This window comes from Perognathus longimembris, chromosome 23, assembly GCF_023159225.1.
Source record: "Perognathus longimembris pacificus isolate PPM17 chromosome 23, ASM2315922v1, whole genome shotgun sequence".
NCBI classification, from domain to species: Eukaryota; Metazoa; Chordata; class Mammalia; order Rodentia; family Heteromyidae; genus Perognathus; species Perognathus longimembris.
In genome coordinates, this window is record NC_063183.1 from 35,886,764 (window position 1) to 35,908,900 (window position 22,137).

Genomic DNA, 22,137 nt, shown 5'->3' on the forward strand with positions numbered 1-22,137 from the left:
TGTCAAAGCTAGACACAGGGCTGGCTTATCCAGTCATGATTAAGCAGCGGCTGACCCTGAGGTTAACAGAAACGAGCTTTGACTCTGCTGGTGGCTTGAGCCCTTGCTTTACTCTGCTGTTTCAGCTGAAGACTCTTGAAAGATGAACACGCTTAATTGATGGTAGATGGTGATGATTCAGTTCAACTGAGAACTGATGGCAGGTGGAGAGCATCTACCACCTCATTCTCTTCAGGTGTGTTCAGATCCCTCGTGTGTGTCCCGCCAGGACACATAGGCTGCCACTCCCATCTCCAGGACTTCTTTGTGTGGTTTAGGCTTAGAACTTTGGGCCAGGGTGACATGTTAGTGTTCATGTTGAAATGTAATCCTCTGAACATAAGGCATGAAAAAGGAGGGAAAGGGGAATGGAAAGGAGGAGGAAGAGAAAGAAGATGAAGAGGAGGAAGAGGAGACACGTGTTCACTTTTAGGGAATTGCAACTTAGGATACTTCCTATGTTAAGCATTTTGATGTGGCTTCCAAATCTGGAACAAAAGTATATAGTAACTTACTAATGGATTGTGACTATGATAATGATTATCACTAATGATAATCACTTGCAAATGTTAGAAAAAAGAACTGTCAAATGTGTAAGGCATCCTTCCTACTGGCACCAAACCAAAAGCAATATATGCCTAGAAGTCCTTTCTGTTTATGGGCTTGACTTACACCATGTTCTTGCCCCGTTGTCTGTAAAAGAGGTGCATAATTTAAATACTTCAATGAAAAAAAAAAAGCCCCCCCCCCACTCACACAAGGTTTTTCTCTTAAATATGATGGTGGCTAGCAGAGTCAGCTTCCTCAACTCTATTGTTCTTCCTGTCAATGCATTGATTGGAGTCAGTGCAGACCAAGCTATAAGTGTAATTATTAGAGAAATGCACTTTCAGCACACAGATGACTCAGAGAGGTGAGGCTCAAATGGATACTGAAGATCGTTTCAGTGTTCTGTAGCATGTAATATATTGCCAGTAATATGGGTTTCATGCTCAACTAAGGCCTCATAGATTCTATGTCCCCAAATATGTAGATCCTAGCTCGTTACCAAATTTGAGGCTGTGGTTAAATAAACAAAGATTTATGAAGTTCATGGGAAAATGAAGGGCTGAGATCTTTGGCTAGTAAATTAAGTGAAGTTTAACTGATCTTTTTAGAATTAAATTCCCAGCTCTGGCTTCATTAACAACACTTTGGCAATTGGCCACCATGAATAATGATATAATGCATAGTAAATATGATGCTTAATTAGGTGGTGGTGGCCATTTTCCACTAGCATTTTAAAGCTCTATTAGAAAAAGATATTTAAGAGTATCTTTTGTGTGTGAAAATCTTCTGGGCCAATATTTTAAGAACCTGCCAAGGAGAAAATAAACACATGAATTGTGTTTCAATATTCAGGTTTCAGCTTGTTAGGCCTTTAAAAGTTATGTACATAATAAGTATTTTTGTGCAGAAAAGGAGATAAAATTGAAAAGTATGGAGCTGGGGATGTAGCTCTGTGGTAGAGTACTTGCCTACCATGCACAAGGCCCTGGGTTCCACTCCCAGTACTGGTGTGTGTGTGTGTTCACCTGTAGACTTGAGGTTGTTTGGACAGACTTTTTAGCTGTTGGTTTTGGCTTCACAGTGCCCCCTGACACTCATAGCGTGCGGCCCTCCTGTCTGACTTTAAACAGCTGAAGTGCTCCGAGGTTATTTTATTGCTTTGTGGTCAATTCACCAAAGTTCTAATCATAGTAACAGATTTCCCCAGGGACTTGGACATCTGGAAGACTAGTTTTGATTTTGTTTTCTTTGCAAATTGTAGTCTTGTTCCCAATGGTGGAGATAAGAAGAATCTTCAGTCAAGAGCAGAAGGAATGAATGGTGGGCCGCAGAGGAGAGCATGCCGGGTGCCTTCCCATAGGGGAAGGGCTACAAAAGTGCAGATGGCTTGACCTGCTTCTGGCCAGCTTGGAAGACAACCCAGGTTCCAAGTAAGGCCTCAAACTGCCCCTTCTGGACTGCTCTGCTGTCTGTGTCTCTCTTCAGCACTCCTCCTATCGGTCAGCAACTATGAGGGGGAACCCTCTTCCCTTAGCCTTAGGGACCTCCAGAAAACCACCCAAGACTGGGAGATGTCAACAACCTCCCAGGGCCTTCCAGGGCCCGTGTCTGCTACATTCACCTCCCCGCTCCGTTAGCTCACAGTCCTGACACTGGGAAATGCAGAGCCAGGTTGTGGGTCGGCAGAAAGTATGTGAGTTGTGATGCCACCTGGCTTCCCAGTGGATGACATAAGGACAGTCAGTCCCCGGATGCTCCCTGGAGCCCAGAAAAAAGGTGGGGCTGCAGCCGTGGACCACCGAGGGAGGGGTTCGCCAAGCGTACTTGCGGGATTTCCAAGAGCAGAGGTTCTCTCGAGGTGCACAAAGTTAGAAACTTTATTCTAAATGAGCACCCCCCCCCACCCCCAGCTGGGTTCTCTCCTGGCTGCTCCACCAACTACAGCGCGCCCAGCCCAGGCTTCCACGGCTGGGGTCTGCACTGGGAGTGCGTGCACGTACATGCATGGAGAGAGGTCTCTCCCCCCCACACGCGCACACACACGCACACCCGCACACGCGCCCGCGCGCGCAAAGTGGAAGCAGCCCTTTGTCTGTGAATGGGAGCGGGTTGGGACCCCCCCTCCCCCCTCCCTCCGCTCGGGGCGGGGCGGGGCGGGGCGGGGCGGGGCCGGGCGGCCGCGGCTCCGGCTGGGGGCCGAGCTGCGGGCCGGGGTGGGCGGGCTGCCGGCGGCGCCGCGCTCTGCAGTGCGGTGGAGGCCCGCCCGGCTCCCGGCTCCCGGGCTCGCGGCAGGGTCGGGGACCCGCTGGGCGCGGCGGAGGCCGAGCCCGGAGCGGCGGGAGGCCGGCGGGGACGGAGCGGGGGCGGCGGAGACCCGGCCGGGGGCGGGGGGCGGACAGCGCGGCGGCGGCCGTCGGCGCGGCGCACGGGCGGCTGCCGGGGAGCCCGAGGCCGGGCGCCGACGCCGGCCCGGAGCCATGGCCGAGGGGGGCGAAGGCGCCGAGGATGAGATCCAGTTCCTGCGGACGGTGAGTGGCCGGGCCGCGGGCGAAGCTGCGGACCGCGGCGGGGCGGGGGGGCGGCGGGGCGGGGGCGCGGCGCGGGAGGCGCGCGGAGCCCACGCGCGCGGCGGGCCACGGCGGCCACCCCCCTGCCCCGCGGGCGGCCTGGGGCGGCGCGGGCTCCGGCCCCGCTTCCCTTCCGCCCGCCCCAGCCCGGCGCCGTCCAGACCCCCGGCCCCACCGTGCGGGCCAGCGAACTTGCGCGGAAACCCTGACCGCCCAAACTCCAAGCTGGCGCCCCGACCCCGGAGCCCGGAGGTGCTCCCCGGCCTCCTTCCCGCCCCTGCGTCCGGGCCCCCCCTCCCCGCGCCCCGGACCCCGGACCCCCTTCCCCGGCGCCCCCCGTACCTGGCGCCCCCCGCGCCCCGTACCCCCCGCGCCCCGTACCCCGGCGCCTCCCATACCCCGGACCCCCCGTCCCCGGCGCCCCGCGCGCCCCGCGCGCCCCGTACCCCCTCCCCGGCGCCCCTTCCCCGGCGCCCCCCGCTCCCCGTACCCGGCGCCCCCCCTTACCCCGGCGTCCCCCGCGCCCCGTACCCCGGCCCTCCCCGTCCCCGGCGCCCCCGCGCTCCGCATCGTACCCCGGCGCCCCCCGTACCCCGGCCCTCCCCGTCCCCGGCGCCCCCGCGCTCCGCATCGTAGCCCGGCGCCCCCAGCGCCCCGTACCCCGGCGCCCCCCGTACCCCGGCCTCCCCGTCCCCGGCGCCCCCGCGCTCCGCATCGCAGCCCCTCGGTCTCAGGCGGCTCCGCGCCCTGGGGCGCCGCGGGCGAGGCGCCCGGTCCCGGTGTCGCGAATGCCCGGGAGGGAGGGAAGCCACCTGGCGCTGTCCTTCCCTTCCCAAGTCCGCTAGCAACTGCTGCGGGAGCCCAACTTGCCTGGCTGCCCGGGTGGGGTGCCGGCGCCCGGCTCCCGCGAGCCCGGCCGGCGGTAGAGCCCCGGGCGGTGGCTCCGCGCCCCGGGCCCCCAAGGTGTCTGCTTGCCCCATTGGGGGGGCTCAGGGAAAGCACCCCGAGGGGGGCGATCCCGGGAGCGTTTGAAGGGCGCCCGGATGCTTTCTGGAGCAAATTTCAGCCATGTGACCTTGACCAAGTCGCATAATCCGCCCTAGACAGCCTCAGTTTCCTCCTGTGTAAAAATGGAGAGGATAGAGCCCGCGTTTCCCTGGTGATAGGAAATGAAATAGTGGCTCTTCTAATGTTTTGCAAACTGTAAAACGCTCTGAGCTGGGTAATTTCATAGGACTTGCCTAGCTCTCAGAAATGAGAATGAAATTCTTCTCTAAGCGCACGCTCCTCTCTTGGATCTGGTTGTGGAGTGCTGAAATGTAGCTCAGGGCTAGCGGAAGATTCCATCCCTTTGCCCTTCCTTCAGTTTTTCTTCCAAATGCGGCTGTTTGGTCATGGCTCGGAGTTGGATCTTATTGGGGGCGCACGGGAGGCCCCGCCATGCTGTCGAGACCAAGGGACTTGCCTTTTCTCCCTCTCTCATCTCTTGCACTGCACACAAGATAACCTCCCACTTGCAACTCAGTCCAGGCCTTTTGTTTTACAGCTCCCATTTCTCCCGAAGTCCTGTAGACGCTTTTGGCTTTCCCTCCAACAGGTGTTGTCAGTTATTGAGCAGATGCAGCTCCGGTGCTCCTGCCCGGGGCAATCAAGGGTTTCTTGTGCTTTTCATTAGTGGTCTTCTGGGAACTGATGATTGAAGAACTTCCCCTCAGACAGAGAAGGTTACCTTGGGGAAGACCGAGAGAGTAAAGACTTAGCAACCAAGAGGTTTGCTTGAAATCCTTACCTTGTTTCTCCTGTGACCCTGTGCTTATCGGGTTGCTTAGCTGTTTGGATACACCTGTAGCCAAGACTTCTTGTACCAGCGCATCCAGGACTTGGTGCTCTGGAGAGGAACCGGACCTCTCCGAAAGCCCACTCAGGCCCCTGTGCAGGTTTATGGAGCCAGGAGCCCTGTTGCAGAGTACTGGATATCTATCCGTGCGGCCTAGAGGAAGAGATGAAGTAATCATGGGGTGAATGGCTGTAAAATGCCTCCTAATTTGTTTTTCCCCTCTTGTCATTATCTGAAGCATTTTCAGGTGTGTTTCTTAGTCCTTTGTCCTGCAGGACAACTCCGTGTTACCCTCTGTTGATTCCTGGACAGAAAACAGGATGAAACAGAAGCACAAGAAATCAAAGGGTGCTATCTTGGTGAGGCAGTGGCAAGGGACGGCTCGTGGTCATCACATAGTATTTAGATTAAACTCCTGCTGGAACCCAGCAGCAAGCGTTACTCCAGAGGTCATAGATTAGGAATATTCTGTTACTGGACCGGCAGCTTTCTGAATTTGACACTGCCCCTCTGTCATTTGTTTAAACAGAACAATCCATTGGAACTTTCCATCACCATCTGCTTTAAGGAGAGTTGGGGGTCATGAGGCCATGGCATCAGTGGGAGTTCATCACTTATAAATATTGATGTGGTAGAGAAGGTGTTTCGCTTTGAATTTATCCTGAAGAGTTCTGAAACGTTTTGGCCATGTGTTAATCAACCTGAGTATTGCCATGGATGAGAAGATAGCTGTTTGACAATGGAATAAAATCATATCATTAAACCGTGAATTTGTAGTATCACTGTCTCAGAGTAGGGGCTCTGGAATCTATTTTTAAAAAAATAGACCACAGATCATTATTGGATCATAGATCGTAATCACAGTTAGCAAGTGTGGTGTCATGTTTTAATATGATAGTACCGACAATGAAGTAGCTAAAAATATTGATGGCACGAAATGAACCAGAAGTCTACAGTAACTCATACATGTGTGTGTGGTGTAGTGTGGTATCAGACACCTGCTCGGTGTTAGCATTCATCTTGGCTATTTCCTGACATACATTTGAGGCCTGGTGTTTCTTAAGTAGAAAGCAGGAGGCGGACCCTAAGCAAGGGGCTTAGAAGTTCAGCACATCATGCTCGGTGCTTCTGCACCCCAGATCTTAAGATGTATAATATGACATGACCTCTTCTGGTCTGAAATCACTGGCAGGTGTGTTTGCCAGTCAGACAGAATCGTCTCCAAGGCTGGAACTTTCGCTCCCTCTGCTGCTGGCAGGGGCACCATCCTTTCCCTCCCAACTGCTGTTGCTGACGTAGCCAGTGTCACTGACGTGGCTCTGAAGCTGCTCAGAAGCAGAAAACCTGCCAGCCACTCATCTGAAAGCAAGAAGTTACAGCAAGAAGAGTGACAGTTATCCTATCCCGAGACAGTTGGCAGAGACAGCACAGAAAGTGCTGAGGAGAAGCTGTTTCTTTCCCATAGACTACAGTCTTCATCATGTAAAGGACAAAACTCCAAACCTTCACTTAGTCTTTAAGAAAACACATTTCACCAGAGGGAATCCAAACTAAACTCAGGCTGAGGTCGACATTTGTTTCTATTAGAAACAATTAGAAATTGGTCACAGACTGCCTAATGTAACCCTCCAGTACAAAGTCGTTCTCAGCTACATTTGCAGCTTTTGTTGAACGAGGGATGGAAATCAAGGACTGTCTCATCTGAGGTTCCTTCTAGGTTGCATTCTGGGGTTCCTCTTATAGATGCCTCAGATAAAGCCCAAACTGGGAGCTGCAGCACTGTGGCCCCAGGATTGACAATAAACTTTGGCTGTGAGGATTGTTGCTTGCTTCTCTCAGCCATCCATTTACACAATAGCTCTGTGGGCAGCCTCAATGCGGTGAGGGAGAAGGTAGTGACTTCCTCCTCTGCTTGAGGTTCCAGTGTTGGTGAGTAGCAATTGAGGGGGTGCTAGGCTGCGGCCGGCCGTGCTGAGCAGGGCCGTCTGCTGGATTGCTTTGGATGGCTAAACTGCAAACCAGAGAGCATACCAAGGCTTACCTCAGGGCTTCCCACCTTGGAAGTCAGCCTCTTCTCTCTTGGCTTCTCAGACTTGGTTGAGTTCGAGACCCGTGTCAGTAAGGCTAGATACCTGCTAGCCCCAACTTTCCAGGGAAATTTCCCAAATAGACATGAGCGGAAGCTGGGTGGTCTTTCCAAAGGAATAAAATCCATCTTGAAAAAACTGTATTAGCAGGAGTGCTCATACATTGCTAAGACCTTCTCCAAAGGGGTTTGGGGAGGGGAGTGATGTTGGCTAAAGCTTGGAAATACAAAAGATCGAGGAACAAGCCTGCAAGTTCAGTGTGTGTGACAGAGGTCTCTTTGCTTTTTCTTGTACTACTATTATTATTAAGCAAGGATGAGGATACTGAAATGAAATAAGATTTTTCTAAAAGTTCTTATTTTATTTTCTAATATTGGTTTAGAGGAAAAATAATGTTTTTCCAGCTACTTATGGCTGATCTGAGGGAAAAGTTGTTGAAAGAGAAAAAAATGGGGAGGATTTTATCTGGAGTGAAAAAAATACATTGACATTCATATGTAAAAGATCTGTGTTTTAAAAGATTTTTATCTCTGTGTGTATAAGTATATACACACAGATATAAATACACCATGGTATATAAATATACTATGATATTATATTATGTAGATATGATATATAACATGACATAGATACAAATATCCTATGATATATAGATATACTTTGTATATTTGTCTTGTGATTGTTTATTTTTCCTCCTTAGGAAAGTCTTTTTAATTCATACTTTACATTTTCCTTTATATTACTACTACTTTGTAGGAGTTTTAAATTTAGAAGCTACTTACTCTTTTCTAGTTTGTTTGCAGAGCTGAGGATGGAATTCAGGGCCTTGCACTTGCCAGGCACGTGCTCTTCCACTGAGCTAAATCCCCAAGCCCACCCATTTTTAATGCCTGAGCACCCTGCTGAATGATTCTTCAGTTTCTTGTGTAAGACGAAGGAGTCCTATGTCTTAAGATGCCATACAATACATATGTGTGTATGTTTGTGTGTGTATACATATATATAATTCTTCCCAATTCCACATCAACATAAACCCATCTAAATCAATTCTGTCCTTAAAGCTACCTTTAATGCAAGGTTTATCTAATAGGACTAGAATGTTGTAATAAAGAAATGGAACGTAAAGGAATTCTTATCCTAGCACTGGTTCACTGTGACCATGAATGAATTAACTTGAGGGTTGTTTGTTTTTGCTCCTCCTCTCTATACATAGAGAGACACTGGCTTAACAAAAGTGTCACGAAAGGCAGCAATAAATACCTGAAACTAGAGGAGACTGTGCTTCATAGGCCATTGTCATTGTGTCCATCCAGCACTAGGAAATAGACCTTGCTTCTGATTGGCTCTAACTGGACAGCGCCACAGTAGCCCCCTGAAGGTCAACTCTGCCTCCAACCCAGACATAGTGCACCCCCATTTCCAGCATTATCTCACTAGACTAAAAGAAATCCCAACTTTTCTCCAGCTATGTGATGAGAAGATATAAGAGGGCAAGTCCACTGGTATGGTAGTCTTCTAACAGCCACAAAGGCTGCCAGGATTCCAGGCACCAAACAGAGCATTCAGTTACTCTTTGTCACCTCAGGAGGTGACTAAAGCTACTGTTTCCACCTTTATTGTTGAGCACCATAGTTCTTCCTTTCAAAGCTCTTCTTCTCAATCCTCTGCACTCTCTTCTATGAGCTCATTCTTTGCCTAGGAGCAGTGAGGATCTGCATTCCTGTAAAAAACCAATGTGGATTTTCCTCCCAGTGATTTTGCTGCTTTGCTTTCATCTGCCTGGGGAATGGGAGCCTTTGAAAAATCCCTTTTGCATACACCACGTGAAACAGAGGCTTCTGTGGTGGGAGCCTGGCCAGTGCTGAGGCTACAGGGCACCAGTTTCCCCAGGGCTGGGCTGGGTTTCCCAGGTCTCAGGCTGGTCTCTGCTCAGCCATCCTCTCTTATGGGACAAAGACACTTGAGCTACTGCAGTCTCCCTTGAGTCTCACTGAGTTTCACCATCATAACACCTCTTCACTTTAGAGAGGCAATAAAAAGTGCTCCCCTTCTCCTGGATCAGCTACTGGCCTGCTACGGTGCCAAGACTGTTCCTCCCTTGTTTCATTTCCAGTTCCAGGTTGTTAGAAAACAAGTTCGGATCAGCTCTGAGATGGTGATGCAGTATTCCAGAATGGAAGAGCTGCACCTTTCCCCTCACATGCACTTGCTTCTTCCCCTTCCTGGCTCACAGCAAGGTGCTGACTTGACATTCATCCATTGGCTGTTGTCCTTTGCGGGGGACCTAGCTTTACAAGTAGGCACTGAGTCACCAGTCCTGCTTTCCTTTCTGCCTCCTAGACAGTAAATGCTTCATTGATTTCTGGACTGCCAGCCCCTACATAAGCTTGTCTACTTGGGGCTGTCTTATTATTATTATTATTGCATTCAGTGGCCAAGAAGAAGAAAAGCAAACACTTTATCCTGAAATCAGATGACAATGAGATTCAGAAATTACACTCTGTGTGAGCTTTTCCCTCTGGGGTGATAGCTGCTTGCCGCTGCTTGCTTCAGCATACAAAGGAGACAGGAGGGAGCTCTGGAGACAGCTGCTGCTGCTGGCGAGGTGGAATCTGCCTGGCCGTCCACAGTGTTCCTACTGAAGTCAGTTTAGAGGTGGTTTCATGCAGTGCACACCGGCCAGGGTGCAAGCAGCGCTACAGAGCTGCACGGGAAGTGCAGGGAGGAAAGTGTGGGCGGGTACAGGTGGCAGCATGACCTGGACACAGGATTATGTTCCTCGCTGGTCTGTCTTTGGGATAAGACGTTGCCTCAAGAAATTCCCTCTATTAAAAACACTGAACTGCAAAATTGCTCAACAAGTACCATTACGGATGAGCGTTATTAACAGCTGAGCATAGCAAGTTCGCGTAGGAACAGGAATGAGGTTGGAGATGATGAAAGCCCAGGGGACCATAGCTGAGTTGTGAGCCTCAGCGGGCGCAGCGCAGCCCTGGTTCTTGGGGAGCCTGGACCATGAGCAGTCCATTCCAGGCACAGGAATCTGAGCTGGGGCGGGGGAGCAAAGGGCCCCTTGAGGAAGCGCCTAGTCTCACTGAGATGTTAGGACAAGCACCTTTTGCAGCCAGGGCTGATGGTAGTGCATGGTTTATTTGAGATAATTCAGACGCAGTGGCAGCATCACGAGAAAATGTTCCAGCTTTTTAAAAGATGGGGTGGGTCCTCATCAGCATGAGAACTAAGGTGCATCTTTCCTGAAATAGAGAAGTATTCGAGTGACAAATCCTATCGTCAGCATCCTATCTGTCTTACTCCTAGTAGGATCAGAGTCCTTGAAACCAACTGAGAACAACCTCACGGACCACAAGGCAAGTGCCGAGGGAGCCTTTCCCCCCCAAACACAGCCAACAGGGGAGGTTCCTTCTGAAAGGTGCAGGACTACACTGCACCATGACCAGGCCTGGTGCATGGCCTCTGTGAACAGCTCACAAGGTCTCTCCTGGGTCTGGGCAGAGAGAGCCAGAGAGACTACAGGAAGAGAGGGCAATGTCTCCACTGGCACATAAATGTCCAGTGTTTCTTCATGTGTCTGTTGGCCAGTTTTACTACTTCTCCTGAGAAGACTCTTTAGCTCAGCTCATTTATTAATTCAGTTTTTGATTTTTGAGGGTTTAATTTTTTAAGTTTTCTGTATACTCTGGATATTAGGCCACTGTCTGATATATGGCGGGCCACAATCTTCTCCCATTCTGTAGCCTGTCTTTTTATCTTGTTGGCTATGTCCTTTGTTGTGCAGAAGCTTTTTAGTTTGATGCACGTGTTTACCAAGTCTTTCTTTGATTTGCTGTGCTTCTGGATCTGTACTCAGAAAGAGGGATGGGTAGAAATGATGAAAGGGGTGACTTTGACCAAGATATATTTATGAACTGCTTCATTAAATGGCAACTCCTTTGTGCAACTACTTAACAATAATAAATGAAGTAAATTAAAAAAAAATGTCCACCATGTAGGAACTGATTGGAACTGATGCACTTTATGGCATGGACAAAACCCAGACTGTAAATAAGACCACCTACTGGTAGGGATCCAATTGGCTACAGCACCACCCCGGTCCAGAGATGAATGCAAGAAGCCAGATGAAAATGGAGAGGCTGGTCCTGCAGGAGCAGAAGCAGGAGCAGGAGCAGAGCCCCTCCCCTGTCGCTCATTGCAGTCACCCGGAACCCATGTCTGGGCTTCACCTCCAGGTGGTTCTCCTGTGTCAAGCTGGGTAGAAGGATCCAGGAATAAACCCTAGTGAAGCTCTCAACAAATCTCTTTGCAGGAGGCATTTTAGGATGCAGTACGTAATGGAGGACACATTGGGCAAACGGATAAAGCCAGAACTGAAGCAGTTGCTATATCCTGCTGTGTTTCTGCTGTCTGGTACCTGTAGGGTTGCCTGTCCTTTATCCATTTATAAAGGCATATTGGTGCTGCAGCCTTAAAGGGATGTATCTGCATATAGGAAAAGAGTGGTTTGGAATAAGTCACCCCATCATCCTGTCCACGTAAAACATGAACCACATACTATAAAACACATCCAGAATTCCATCTGCTCCACATCCCCAGTTGTCTAAAGATTGGAGGAATTGCAAACTCTTAACACTTTTGGAGGCAAGCAGATAGCGGCATATATGAAGCAGGCTTTATTTGCCAAGGAAGGCAGGCCTGATACACACATTCAAAGAAAAAATTTCTAACACTCCCAGTCAAGCAAAAGACATCTGCAGTGGGTTCTGAGCTGCCTTCCAGCTTTCAGCTGAGGACGAACCGAGCCCTCAGAGGCTCACTGTGAGTGAATGTGTTCTCTAGAATTCATGAATATTTTTATGAGTAGGATGGGGCTCTCAATATACGACAGTGTATCTTTTATTACAGTGTAAGAGAGAGATTGGCAGGTAGACAAATTGATAGGCTTAATAAATGATGGATGTTATTATCAAAAGGAAGTCAGTTTTTTTTGTTGCCTTTAAACACCCTTTGTTATATAGATATACACCACATGAAATTTTAAATAAGGTATCAGTTCAACATTTCTTGACCAACTACTACTCTGTGCCTGGACCTGGACAAGTTCTTGGAGTTACACAGATGAATAAAGACATCTTAATGTTGGACAGCTCCGATAGCTTTGGGTTAAGAGAAGCTCAGCCTTGTTTTGAATTCATGAGTCACTTCAGAATTTTTCCACAGTTCAATGGCAAAAAAAATTCCTGTTAAAATATGTGACCTTGCGGGGAGGGTGGGAGGTTCTTTAGTTTTGCTTCTGTTTCATTGTGCATTAAAGGAGGATGAGAACTGTGCTCATCTGAACACATTGTGGAGATTCGATGAGCTAATCCATGAAAGGTACTTGGAACCCTGCTCCACAGATAGTAAGTTCTCAATAAATATTAGCTATGAATATTATCTCAACAAACACTGTAAACATTGACATTAGTCATACCAGCTGTTCCAAATGTCATTGTGCATTCTTTTTATACTTGGGAAGTACAAAGGGACAGTCTCCTGGGGTTACTTCATAGTCCTGCTTCCTGACATTCAGCTCACCTATAAATATGAGCAGCCTTGTGAATGGAAATGAACCTGTAGTGGTGGCGGGGCCTCAAAGTGGAGATTGGTAGGTCAGCTCTCAGAGGGACTGCTTTTCAAAGGGCCTTGATACAAAAACCGAGTGACTTTTCCCTGGCGAGGTTTTTTTTTTTTGTGTGTTTTTTTTTTTTTTTTTTTTTTTTTTTAACACCCACATGAAAGAATGGGCAACAAGCTTTGGAGGATCTTTAACCACAAAAACCTCATTGGCTTGTTTGGGAGATTTTGTTTTCAACCTATGTTTTTTGGGGTAGACATTTTCCTGTCTGGGAATTGAATGTATTTCTAACACACTCTTCTTCCCACTGTAAATATCTGGCTGTTTGCCCTCTGTGCTCCTCCTTTGTCTATAGCTGCAAAGAATGAACCTAAGGCCAAGCTCAATTCTTGTTAGGCATTCTACTGCCTTCTCCCTGAAGGGTCCTGCCGATGGCAGTGGCACAAGCATCTTCTCTACATATCTGATGAATATTATTCTGTCCTTCCCTTTCTACTTCCCATGGATCTAAACTGGACAGATGTCCATTTTTAACCCTATTTAGAGGTGCCTCCTCTCTAGATGAGAGTAGATGCTTTTGTCACCCAAATCCTCCAGGAGGGACGGCGGTTGGAGGAAGTCTTGGCATGTGGACAGGTCAGTGGAGTCTTGTGAGTCCTTGCTGTTGTTTGTTGCGCAGAACTAAGGTCTGAACTCGTGGCCTTGTGCATGCTAGGCTCACGGGCTATCACTTAAGGCACGCTCCCCGCACTTTTGTTTTTATATTTTGTTTTTGAGACAAGATCTAGCTATTGTTGCCCAAGCTGGCTTTGAATTCCTGCCTCTGCCTCTTAAGTAACATGCTTGTGCCACCATACCCATTGGGCCCTATATTAAGCAACATATATTATATATATTATATATAAATAATATATTATTATATATTATAATATATAATTATATATAATATTATAATATACAATTATAATTATAAATATAATAATATATAGTATATATATAGCATATATATATATATACTAGTTGTACAAAGTGTGGCATTTCATTCTGATATTTCCATAGTGCATGTAATGTACTTTGATTATATTCACTCTGGTCACTCTCCTTTTTAAAAATTAAAAAAAAATTGTTATATAGGTGGTGTACAGAAGGGTTACAGTTACATAATTCAGGTAAATGGTACATTTCTTTTTGGACAATATTACCACTTCCCTTGCATGCACCAAGTTTTTCCCTCTCACCCCCACCTGCAAATTGTGTAGTTCATTTTCAACATAGTGTCTAGTGAGTACCATTTTCTCAACCTTTGTCCCTCCATTTCTGTGCCCTCCTTCTTATACCCCCCCAAAGACAGATAAATGAACAAACAGGGCCAAAACAAAACAAAACCCAAAAACATCAATGAAGAAAAAAACTCTTGCTTCCATTTCCTGGAGTTCATTTCAATACATAATATTTTATATGATCAGACACACATTGACAATGTGCCTTTCTGTTCCTCTCCTAAGAGTATATTCCTTTGGTCTTACTGTATGTGGTTGCCTCGATTGTTATTACTGTTTACGTTCCTTTTCCCTACTCCCTATTTTCTTATAAAAAATTAACTGGATTTCATGATGTCCTTTCATATGTGCATACAATATGTTTTGGACATATTCTCCTCTCTTAACCTCCAACCTACTGTTTCCTTCCCACAATAGTTCCTTTTATTTTCTTGCTTTTTTTTTCAAGAAAAATAAAGGTTGGGGCTGGGAATATGGCCTAGTGGCAAGAGTTCTTGCCTTGTACACATGAAGCCCTGGGTTTGATTCCCCAGCACCACATACATAGAAAATGGCCAGAAGTGGCGCTGTGGCTCAAGTGTCGGAGTGCTAGCCTTGAGCAAAAAGAAGCCAGGGACAGTGCTCAGGCCCTGAGTCCAAGCCCAAGACTGGCAAAGAAAAAAAGAAAAATAAAGTTTCTTTCAGTCTCAATAATAATTCTGTAACAACCTAGATACAATAGTATTTCCAAGACTTTGATTTCAGTCAAAAGATCATATATGAATAAAGACCACCAAATAATCAGAAAAGTAAATAGCAGAAGCATTAAGCAGCTTGCTCAATTATCTCACTGACTGTCCTATGCTCATCAATATAAAGAATCCACCCAGTAAGCCTCAACTTGAGTATCATCCTTCTCACTAGATCCACTCATCTCCAAGCTTAGGTGATGACATTCTTCTTAACACTTTGTATCTTCCACTGCCCTTCTAACTATACTGCTCTAATCTGTTTCTTTGTCTTTCCAGGTAGAGTAGAAAAACATTTTTGAGGGCAAACACCATCTTGTTCATTTTTCTTTCCCTGGAAACTTTGTACTGGACCAGGCATCCTTACTGACCCTTGGGAACTCACAAGTTTACTTTTAGCTTTAGTTATGGTTATAAAGCCAAATCGCCAACTATGTGAATGTACTACACTAAAACATTCACCATTACTTTTATCTGCTATGGTCTTTCTCTGGAATATGGGGAGATAACAAAATGGATAGTTTATGTTATCAAAACAAGACAAAATTAGATTTTTCTGCTCAGTACAGAATATCTAACCTCGAGCCTCATCACTGCTGGGCAAAGTACTGAGCTTCATCCCTAGCCCACAAAGCACTACTAATCTGCCTATATACTATATACAGAACTGTGTGCTAGATTAAAAATTCCTGGATGTGGAAATGGAATTATCAATCTTAAAATTTTGGAACTACTAATGTCAGAACAAAGAATCATGTACTTAATTTACAGTTACAGTCAAAGCAGTTTCTAAAATTCCTAAAGCAAGCATATAAACCTTTATGTTCTTATAAAATTGTAAAAAAAATTGTGAAACCTATGTATAAAAACATTAAACTACTTGTCTGCAAACAAATTAAACTGCAAGCAACCAATATGCATACAAAACAATAAGAAACCTGTGGTCAGACCTCCTTCCTTCCTTCCTTTTTTGCAAGGGTTTCTCTAAACAGTCCCCAACTAGCCTTAAACTTGGATCTCTTGCCTCAAAGCCTCCATTGTGTTGGAATTACAGGTGTGTACCACTATGGCCAAGAACAGTAGATTTTTGAGAGAAAAAAAAAAGTTAGGCCTGTTGTTGGTAGCTCATACCACCAGGAAGAGGCTGAGACCTGAGGAAAGCCAGCTTGGGCAGTGAAGTCCACGAAACTCCTACCTCCTAACTGCCAAAACAAGCCAGAAGTGGAGCGGTGGCTCAAGTGGTAGAGCACTAGCCTTGCACAAAGCAAAGCTCAGGGACAGTACTCGGGCCCCAAGTTCAAGCCCCAGGATTGGCACACACACACACAAAAACACTAGAATATTAGTTTAGTCAAAATTGATGGGATTTGTGGTAGCTCCATATGTGTTTTATACCTACGTAAAATAAGATTCAGTTAACAGTGTACATATATATAGTCTCAATCAGTTACACTGCCTTTCATTACACACACAATATCATGTTATACTTTGAATGTTAAACAAGCAGATATCTTCAAAAGTTTGTGAATCTCAACCAAGGTACTTCAGTCTGATTTGTAACAGTGAGTAATAGCACCAACTCCAACTCTGGTAGAGCTGCATCAATTCCAACTATGGTATAGCTGCTAAAGGAGGGTTCATGGGGAGTGAACTGTATGTAAGTCAAGGAATCAAAGGTACAAAGTCTTTTCTGCAATCAGTGTTCCTGGACCTCTGTACAGCTTACTGGTTCCTGTCATTCTCTTATACTATGTCTTCACCATTCTGTAAGAAGAGCCTTTTATTTCTTGTGGCGTTTCATGTGCCAGTATGTTCACCATTCTCCCAAAAGTTTTTCTGACACGGATGGCTAATTGTACAGGTTTTCTAAGGTAATTTCTTTAGTAAGTAACTTTGTTCAAAGAGCCACGCTTCCTTGGTTTCATTCACTTTAAACACTCACACTGCCAGAGTCTCTGTGTCCACTGCAACCCGAGTGGTTGCAGCCAGTAGGGTCCGAGCCATTTCCCCCTCAGCTGGCTCAGCCAGCCGCAGAAAGCTTCGGCGGACTCCTCGGCCAGCCAAGCCTCCTTTTATTTTTTTAAGATCTAGCTCCTGTGGATGAGAGAAAACATGCAAGATACTTGAGTTCCCATGCTTATCACAACTCTGTCCCCAATAGTCAAGTTAGGAAAGTAGCCTAGGTGCCCATCAACAGATAACTGGACAAAGAAATGTGGTGTGTATATACAATGGAGCATTATTCAGCCTTAGAGAAGAACTGTGTCTTATTTTTCATCAGGTTTGATAACCCTAGTTTTTTATTTCGCTGATAAAATTGGCCAAAGCAACTCGTTTTAATTAAGCTAAACATGTGGGAAAGTTAATTTTAAAAAAGGGAGTATTTCTCTAAATAATAGAGGATGGGTACGCTTTTGATGTCCTTAATGAAGGGACATTTTTCCTGGTAGCTCTCACTGAAGTTGTGAATAGATAATAAGCTGTGGGGACGAGCTACCTCACTCATTCCTGCTCTGCTCCTACTTTACGGAGCGCTGAAAGCGGTCCCTAACTCACAGGAAGAGCGAGGGTGCAATTACCAGTCCTAGAATCCTGCCAGGCAGGGCTTGTTTTATTTCCGCTCATCTGATGTGGCGTTTGAAGCCAAAGTATGGAATATGATGAAGATGTCACACCTGCATTGCTGTCATTTGAATCTGCTCTCCACCCCCACAAAGTACTGAAAACGTGATCCTTGAATTCATACATTGATGATAGAGGTGGGGGCTTTGAGAGGTACTTAGAGTTAGGTGGGTCAGGAGGGGAGGCCCCCATCATGGAGTGAGTGGCTTGATAAAAAGGAAGAGACACTGAGATCACACACTTCCTCTTTGTCCTGCATGTGCTCTTTTACCCTCTGCCACGTTGTGTTATAGCAAGACTCTCATTAGACGCCAGGGCCAGATGTTGAGAGTTCTAGCCTTCGGAACAATGACTAAAATAGACTTATATTGTTTATCTTTTTTCCAGTGTTGTGTTTTCTTGTAACAGAGGAAACTGGACTAAGGTGTGCATATTAGATCTGGACAATCCCGATGTCTGATTGCGTATGTATAGTGCCTACTATTCTAATTAGACAAATTTTAGACCAGTTATTCTGACATTTATTTTTGAACATAAATATTATGCTCCCTCTATAATTAGGCATGATTGTACACAATTCATATGAATGGCTGTAATTAGTGTAAGTTTAGCCTAGTCAGAACGTTGATTTTTTTTTTCCATGAAATGCTCCGATTTTTCTCCTGTATCAACTTCAGAGTTGACAGTTTCTCTGGTGCCATAACCATTTCCAGCTCAACATTGTAACCTTGTCACCAGTTTAACCCCACTGCCCCAGTCTCTGAGATGAGAGTGGCTAAGAGTTTAAGGTGAGGCTGGTCTGAGTGTGAATTCTGGTTTGTCAGTTGCTGAACTAGGAGATCTCGACCGTGTTCTCATAGGTAAGCTAAGCATGTTAATACTTTTTCATGATTCTGGATGGAACTGGCTCATTCTGTGCATCAGTGCTACCATATATGATGTGGCAGGTAGTACACCTGCTGTATTTCAGTGGTTGATTCCACTCCCCAGTGCCCAGGAGTTCCCTGTGGCAGGGTCACAATGCTCAGCCTCCGGTTCTGCGAGCGCCTGGGATTCTGAAGCCGCTGCTCTTCTTTCAGTGATATAGGAACTGGTTGTTGGTGGTCAGGATGTCATTTTCCACAATTTGTAACTCAACTAATTGGGAACAAGATCTGAATAGCTCTCCATCTGCACCCTGAAGCAGTGGCAAGTAAAAATCCATGGCTATGGGTGTGTTTGTGGTTGTGTTCTGAATGTTTGAAGGTTGTGGTTCCAAGTCAGGCCATACTCAACAACAGCAGCCTGCGCCTGACTCTGAGCTGTTTGGTAGAGATGACAACAGTTTGGAGTGTCCAGGACCTTGCTCTGGTCTCCGGTGGGCTAAGGTCCTGTCGCTCATGTCATGTCTCGGTGAGACCTCTAGAATACATGTAAGAAGACATAAATCAGAGAACCAAAGACATATCCAGATCTTGTCTAAGCTTCCCAAATGAGCTGAAAAGTAAACAGCAGATTTATTGGGGTTTCAGAATAAAAGAGTTAGTGTTAACCCTTCCCTCAAACCCATGGGTTAGGTATATATTATGTGCCATTGGATATGTTAATGTGATAAGGTATTTTAATTGCTGAGTTAAGTTAAAGCTAATATCTTTCTAAAGAACAATGAGAAATTCATAGTTAAGCCAAAAGCTGGGGCAGTGTCCACTATTACTTTTGTTAGGATGCTGAGATGTTATTCTTCATTCATCTATTCCACTAGTTTTTGTTGAACACTTATTAAATGAAAGTCTGGTGCTAGGAATTAGAAAAGACTGCAAGGCATATGAACACATAAGATGATGCTAAGTGAAATGAACTCCATGTTATGGAAACGAGTGTTATATCATGGTTGTAATTACTTTCAACATGCCATGTGAAACCATATCTTTTGTTGATGATCCTCTTGTATCCCCTTCCTGTGGTTGTCCCCGCGCTATCACTCTATCTCATCTGAGTACCCTGGATACTGTATATACTGGTATTAGAACTAGGGAAGGGAAAGGGAATATCAAAATCGAGAAACAAAGGATAAAAAGACAAACGACTCCAAAAGCAATACTTGCAAAACCATTTGGTGTAAACCAACTGAACAACTCATGGGGGGAGAGGGAAAGGTGGAGGGGGGAATGAGGGAGGAGGTAACATTGTACAAGAAATGTACCCATGGCCTTACATATGAAACTGTAACCTCTCTGTACATCACTTTGACAATAAGTAATTATTTTCTAAAAAAAAAAAAAAAAGACTGCAAGGCAAGGAAAATATATAACCCCATTCTCAGGGATCCTAATGTTTACTTGACTTTTTTTTTTTTTTTTTTTTGGCCAGTCCTGGGCCTTGGACTCAGGGCCTGAGCACTGTCCCTGGCTTCCTTTTGCTCAAGGCTAGCACTCTGCCCCTGAGCCACAGCGCCACCTCTGGCCGTTTTCTGTATATGTGGTGCTGGGGAATCGAACCCAGGGCCTCATGTATACGAGGCAAGCTCTCTTGCCACTAGGCTATATCCCCAGCCCTTACTTGACTTTTTAATTAATGGAAAACAAGCTGATATTGATACAATTAAACCTAAAAATTCTGAGGGAAAAACTCATGTTTTGACCATGTGGTATTGCTTAAGTGATCTATATAAATATACATTATAAAAGGTTGTTTATGACTCATGGTCCTGTACTTGATGCTGAAGAATTGAGGTAGCTCTTTAAGGACAAGTGCAGAGATTGGAGTGATTGTAACCACACAGAAGGACTTGAGAGGTGGTAGGTTTCTGGAGAACTGCTGGCAGCAGCTTGGCCTTGCCCCATGAATGGAATGAAAGAAGTCTCCCTATCTACTGGTAGCTGCTTTGCTCTGTGAATGGCTCCTAATCCTTTCCTCACTGGAGGGGAACTGTTCTACTGCTCTAGGCTGTGATCCATCTCAGTTCCTACCGGGGGGTATAAGGTGGCAGAAAAGGCACTTAAAGAACATGTTGAAAATAGAAACTGATTGGCACTGAAGGGACAGAACATGGCCCTGCTTAAGGTCTTCTTAGGCGGGGACTCTGCCGATGGGAGATAAATATCATTATTCTCCTTTCCATTCTACTGTTAATGTCATATAGGTAAGTCTTCCTTGGGGACAACCATCCATAGTCGTCTTTTCTTAATTTTCTTTCTTAGAGTTCCTATCAGGGCTTGTACTCAGGTACACTGGGATTCAGTGGGCACTTGGATTATTTTTCATTTATCATTTCTGCCAGACCTCATTGTTAGGGCAAATAGTCAGGAAGTGTTACTTCTTAATTATAAGTAAATTAAGAAGTGTTACTTCTTACTCATAAAAATGATAGGTAGGTTCTTCTTTACTCATTACCTACAAAAAGGCATCCCACGTTCAAAATTACAAAAAAAGAGTTTGTCGTCTGGATTAGACAGTGTGAACTCCCGATTCATTAAAAAAAGAAAGAAAGAAAATGTATGTTTCATGCTCCTATGTGGGATTTAGATGAAGTACAGGATTCTGGATTTTTACGGTCTTCTAATTTATTCCCAATGGCTAACATAGCACTTTATGTGCCAAATAAGCATACCAGAAACAGCCTAGTAAAAAGAAACAGAATGGAAGGAACAGGTTCATCTGCCATCTCTTACCCTGCATCCCGGTGGAACTGTTCCTGGTGTCTTCTGATGCAGTATCGGCAGTTCCTCTGTGTGGGCTGTTGGCGTAGCCCTGCCCACAAGCACCCTTATGTTTTTGTAGTTGTCTGTATTCTCTCCAGCTTCCTGTATGGCTTTGTGGATGTGCTCACTTAAGAGAGCCACCTGTCGTGACTTCTTTACCCGAGCTGTGGTGGTTCTTTCTCAGATTCTGCAGGCCAGAGAGTCCAGGGCACGGGTGAGGGGCCACCTATTTGCATAAGTGAGTGTCCCAGATAATCCTTCAAAAGTGGAGCTTTGCCACTTCTCTTTTCCCTCATTTTGTGCGTTCTATTTCCAGCCTTCTGGAAATATCAATACGTATATGTCAAGTAAGAGTTCCAAGTATAGGAAACTTAAAAGTCAAAGTAGCAGCAATTGTTAACTTCTTTGGTTGCTTGCCAAACCTGCAGTCCATCCATTCTTCTTTCTCTCTCATGCTGCTTCCGTTAGAGAAGATTTCCAGAGTGCAGTGCTATGAGCACAGTTGACAGAATCTGCTTTTGAAAGGCTGGCTTTCAGAACATAGCCTCTTCAACTTACTGTATACTTAAAAAAAATAATTAGAGTTGATAACTTCTCTCTATAGATAAATGTGCTTTGGATTATCAGGAAGAATACGCTTTCAAAACAGATCTATTCTCTTTTATACACTAAATGTTCTTGATGCCTCAGCACTTTAGGGTACATTCACATAGTTAAGAAAGCAAAATAACCTGTCTTTAAATTCATCCCACCTATTACCTTACTGCTACTTAATTTGCTGATCTTCTTATAAGGAAGCTCGCTAGATAATTTCCCCTTTTTATGGGGATGTACTGAAGCATAGACAGGCTTAATGAAGTAATTTTGGCAGCAAATTAGTTGCTTAACTAGAAATAGACTCTTAGTTTGCTTGTTTCACTTTGTGATAACAATGCCTGGAGCTGTCTTGCTGTAGGGTGTGTGTGTGTGTGTGTGTGTGTGTGTGTGTGTGTGTACGTACATGTACATGTACACACAGAAGGACACATAATATATAAGATATAAACATGAAGATTACATAAGGACCAAACTGGAGAAGTTTGCCATCAATAGAACTTAGCTAGAGTATAGAATTCG

At 45.6% G+C, this 22,137-nt stretch overlaps 2 protein-coding genes across 2 annotated transcripts in view; one reads left to right on the forward strand and one right to left on the reverse strand.

Moving 5' to 3' along the window:
* The window catches only part of LOC125340451 (transmembrane and coiled-coil domain-containing protein 5B-like), a 29,765-nt gene extending 26,698 nt beyond the window's left edge, over nucleotides 1–3,067 (reverse strand). The window contains exon 1 of the mRNA XM_048332066.1: nucleotides 2,754–3,067. Coding sequence (XP_048188023.1) covers nucleotides 2,754–3,067 — 314 coding nt within the window. The remainder of the gene's footprint in view (nucleotides 1–2,753) is intronic.
* Ryr3 (ryanodine receptor 3) overlaps nucleotides 3,036–22,137 on the forward strand; it is a 369,516-nt gene continuing 350,414 nt past the window's right edge. The window contains 1 exon segment of the mRNA XM_048333185.1: nucleotides 3,036–3,116. Coding sequence (XP_048189142.1) covers nucleotides 3,066–3,116 — 51 coding nt within the window. The 5' untranslated portion in view covers nucleotides 3,036–3,065.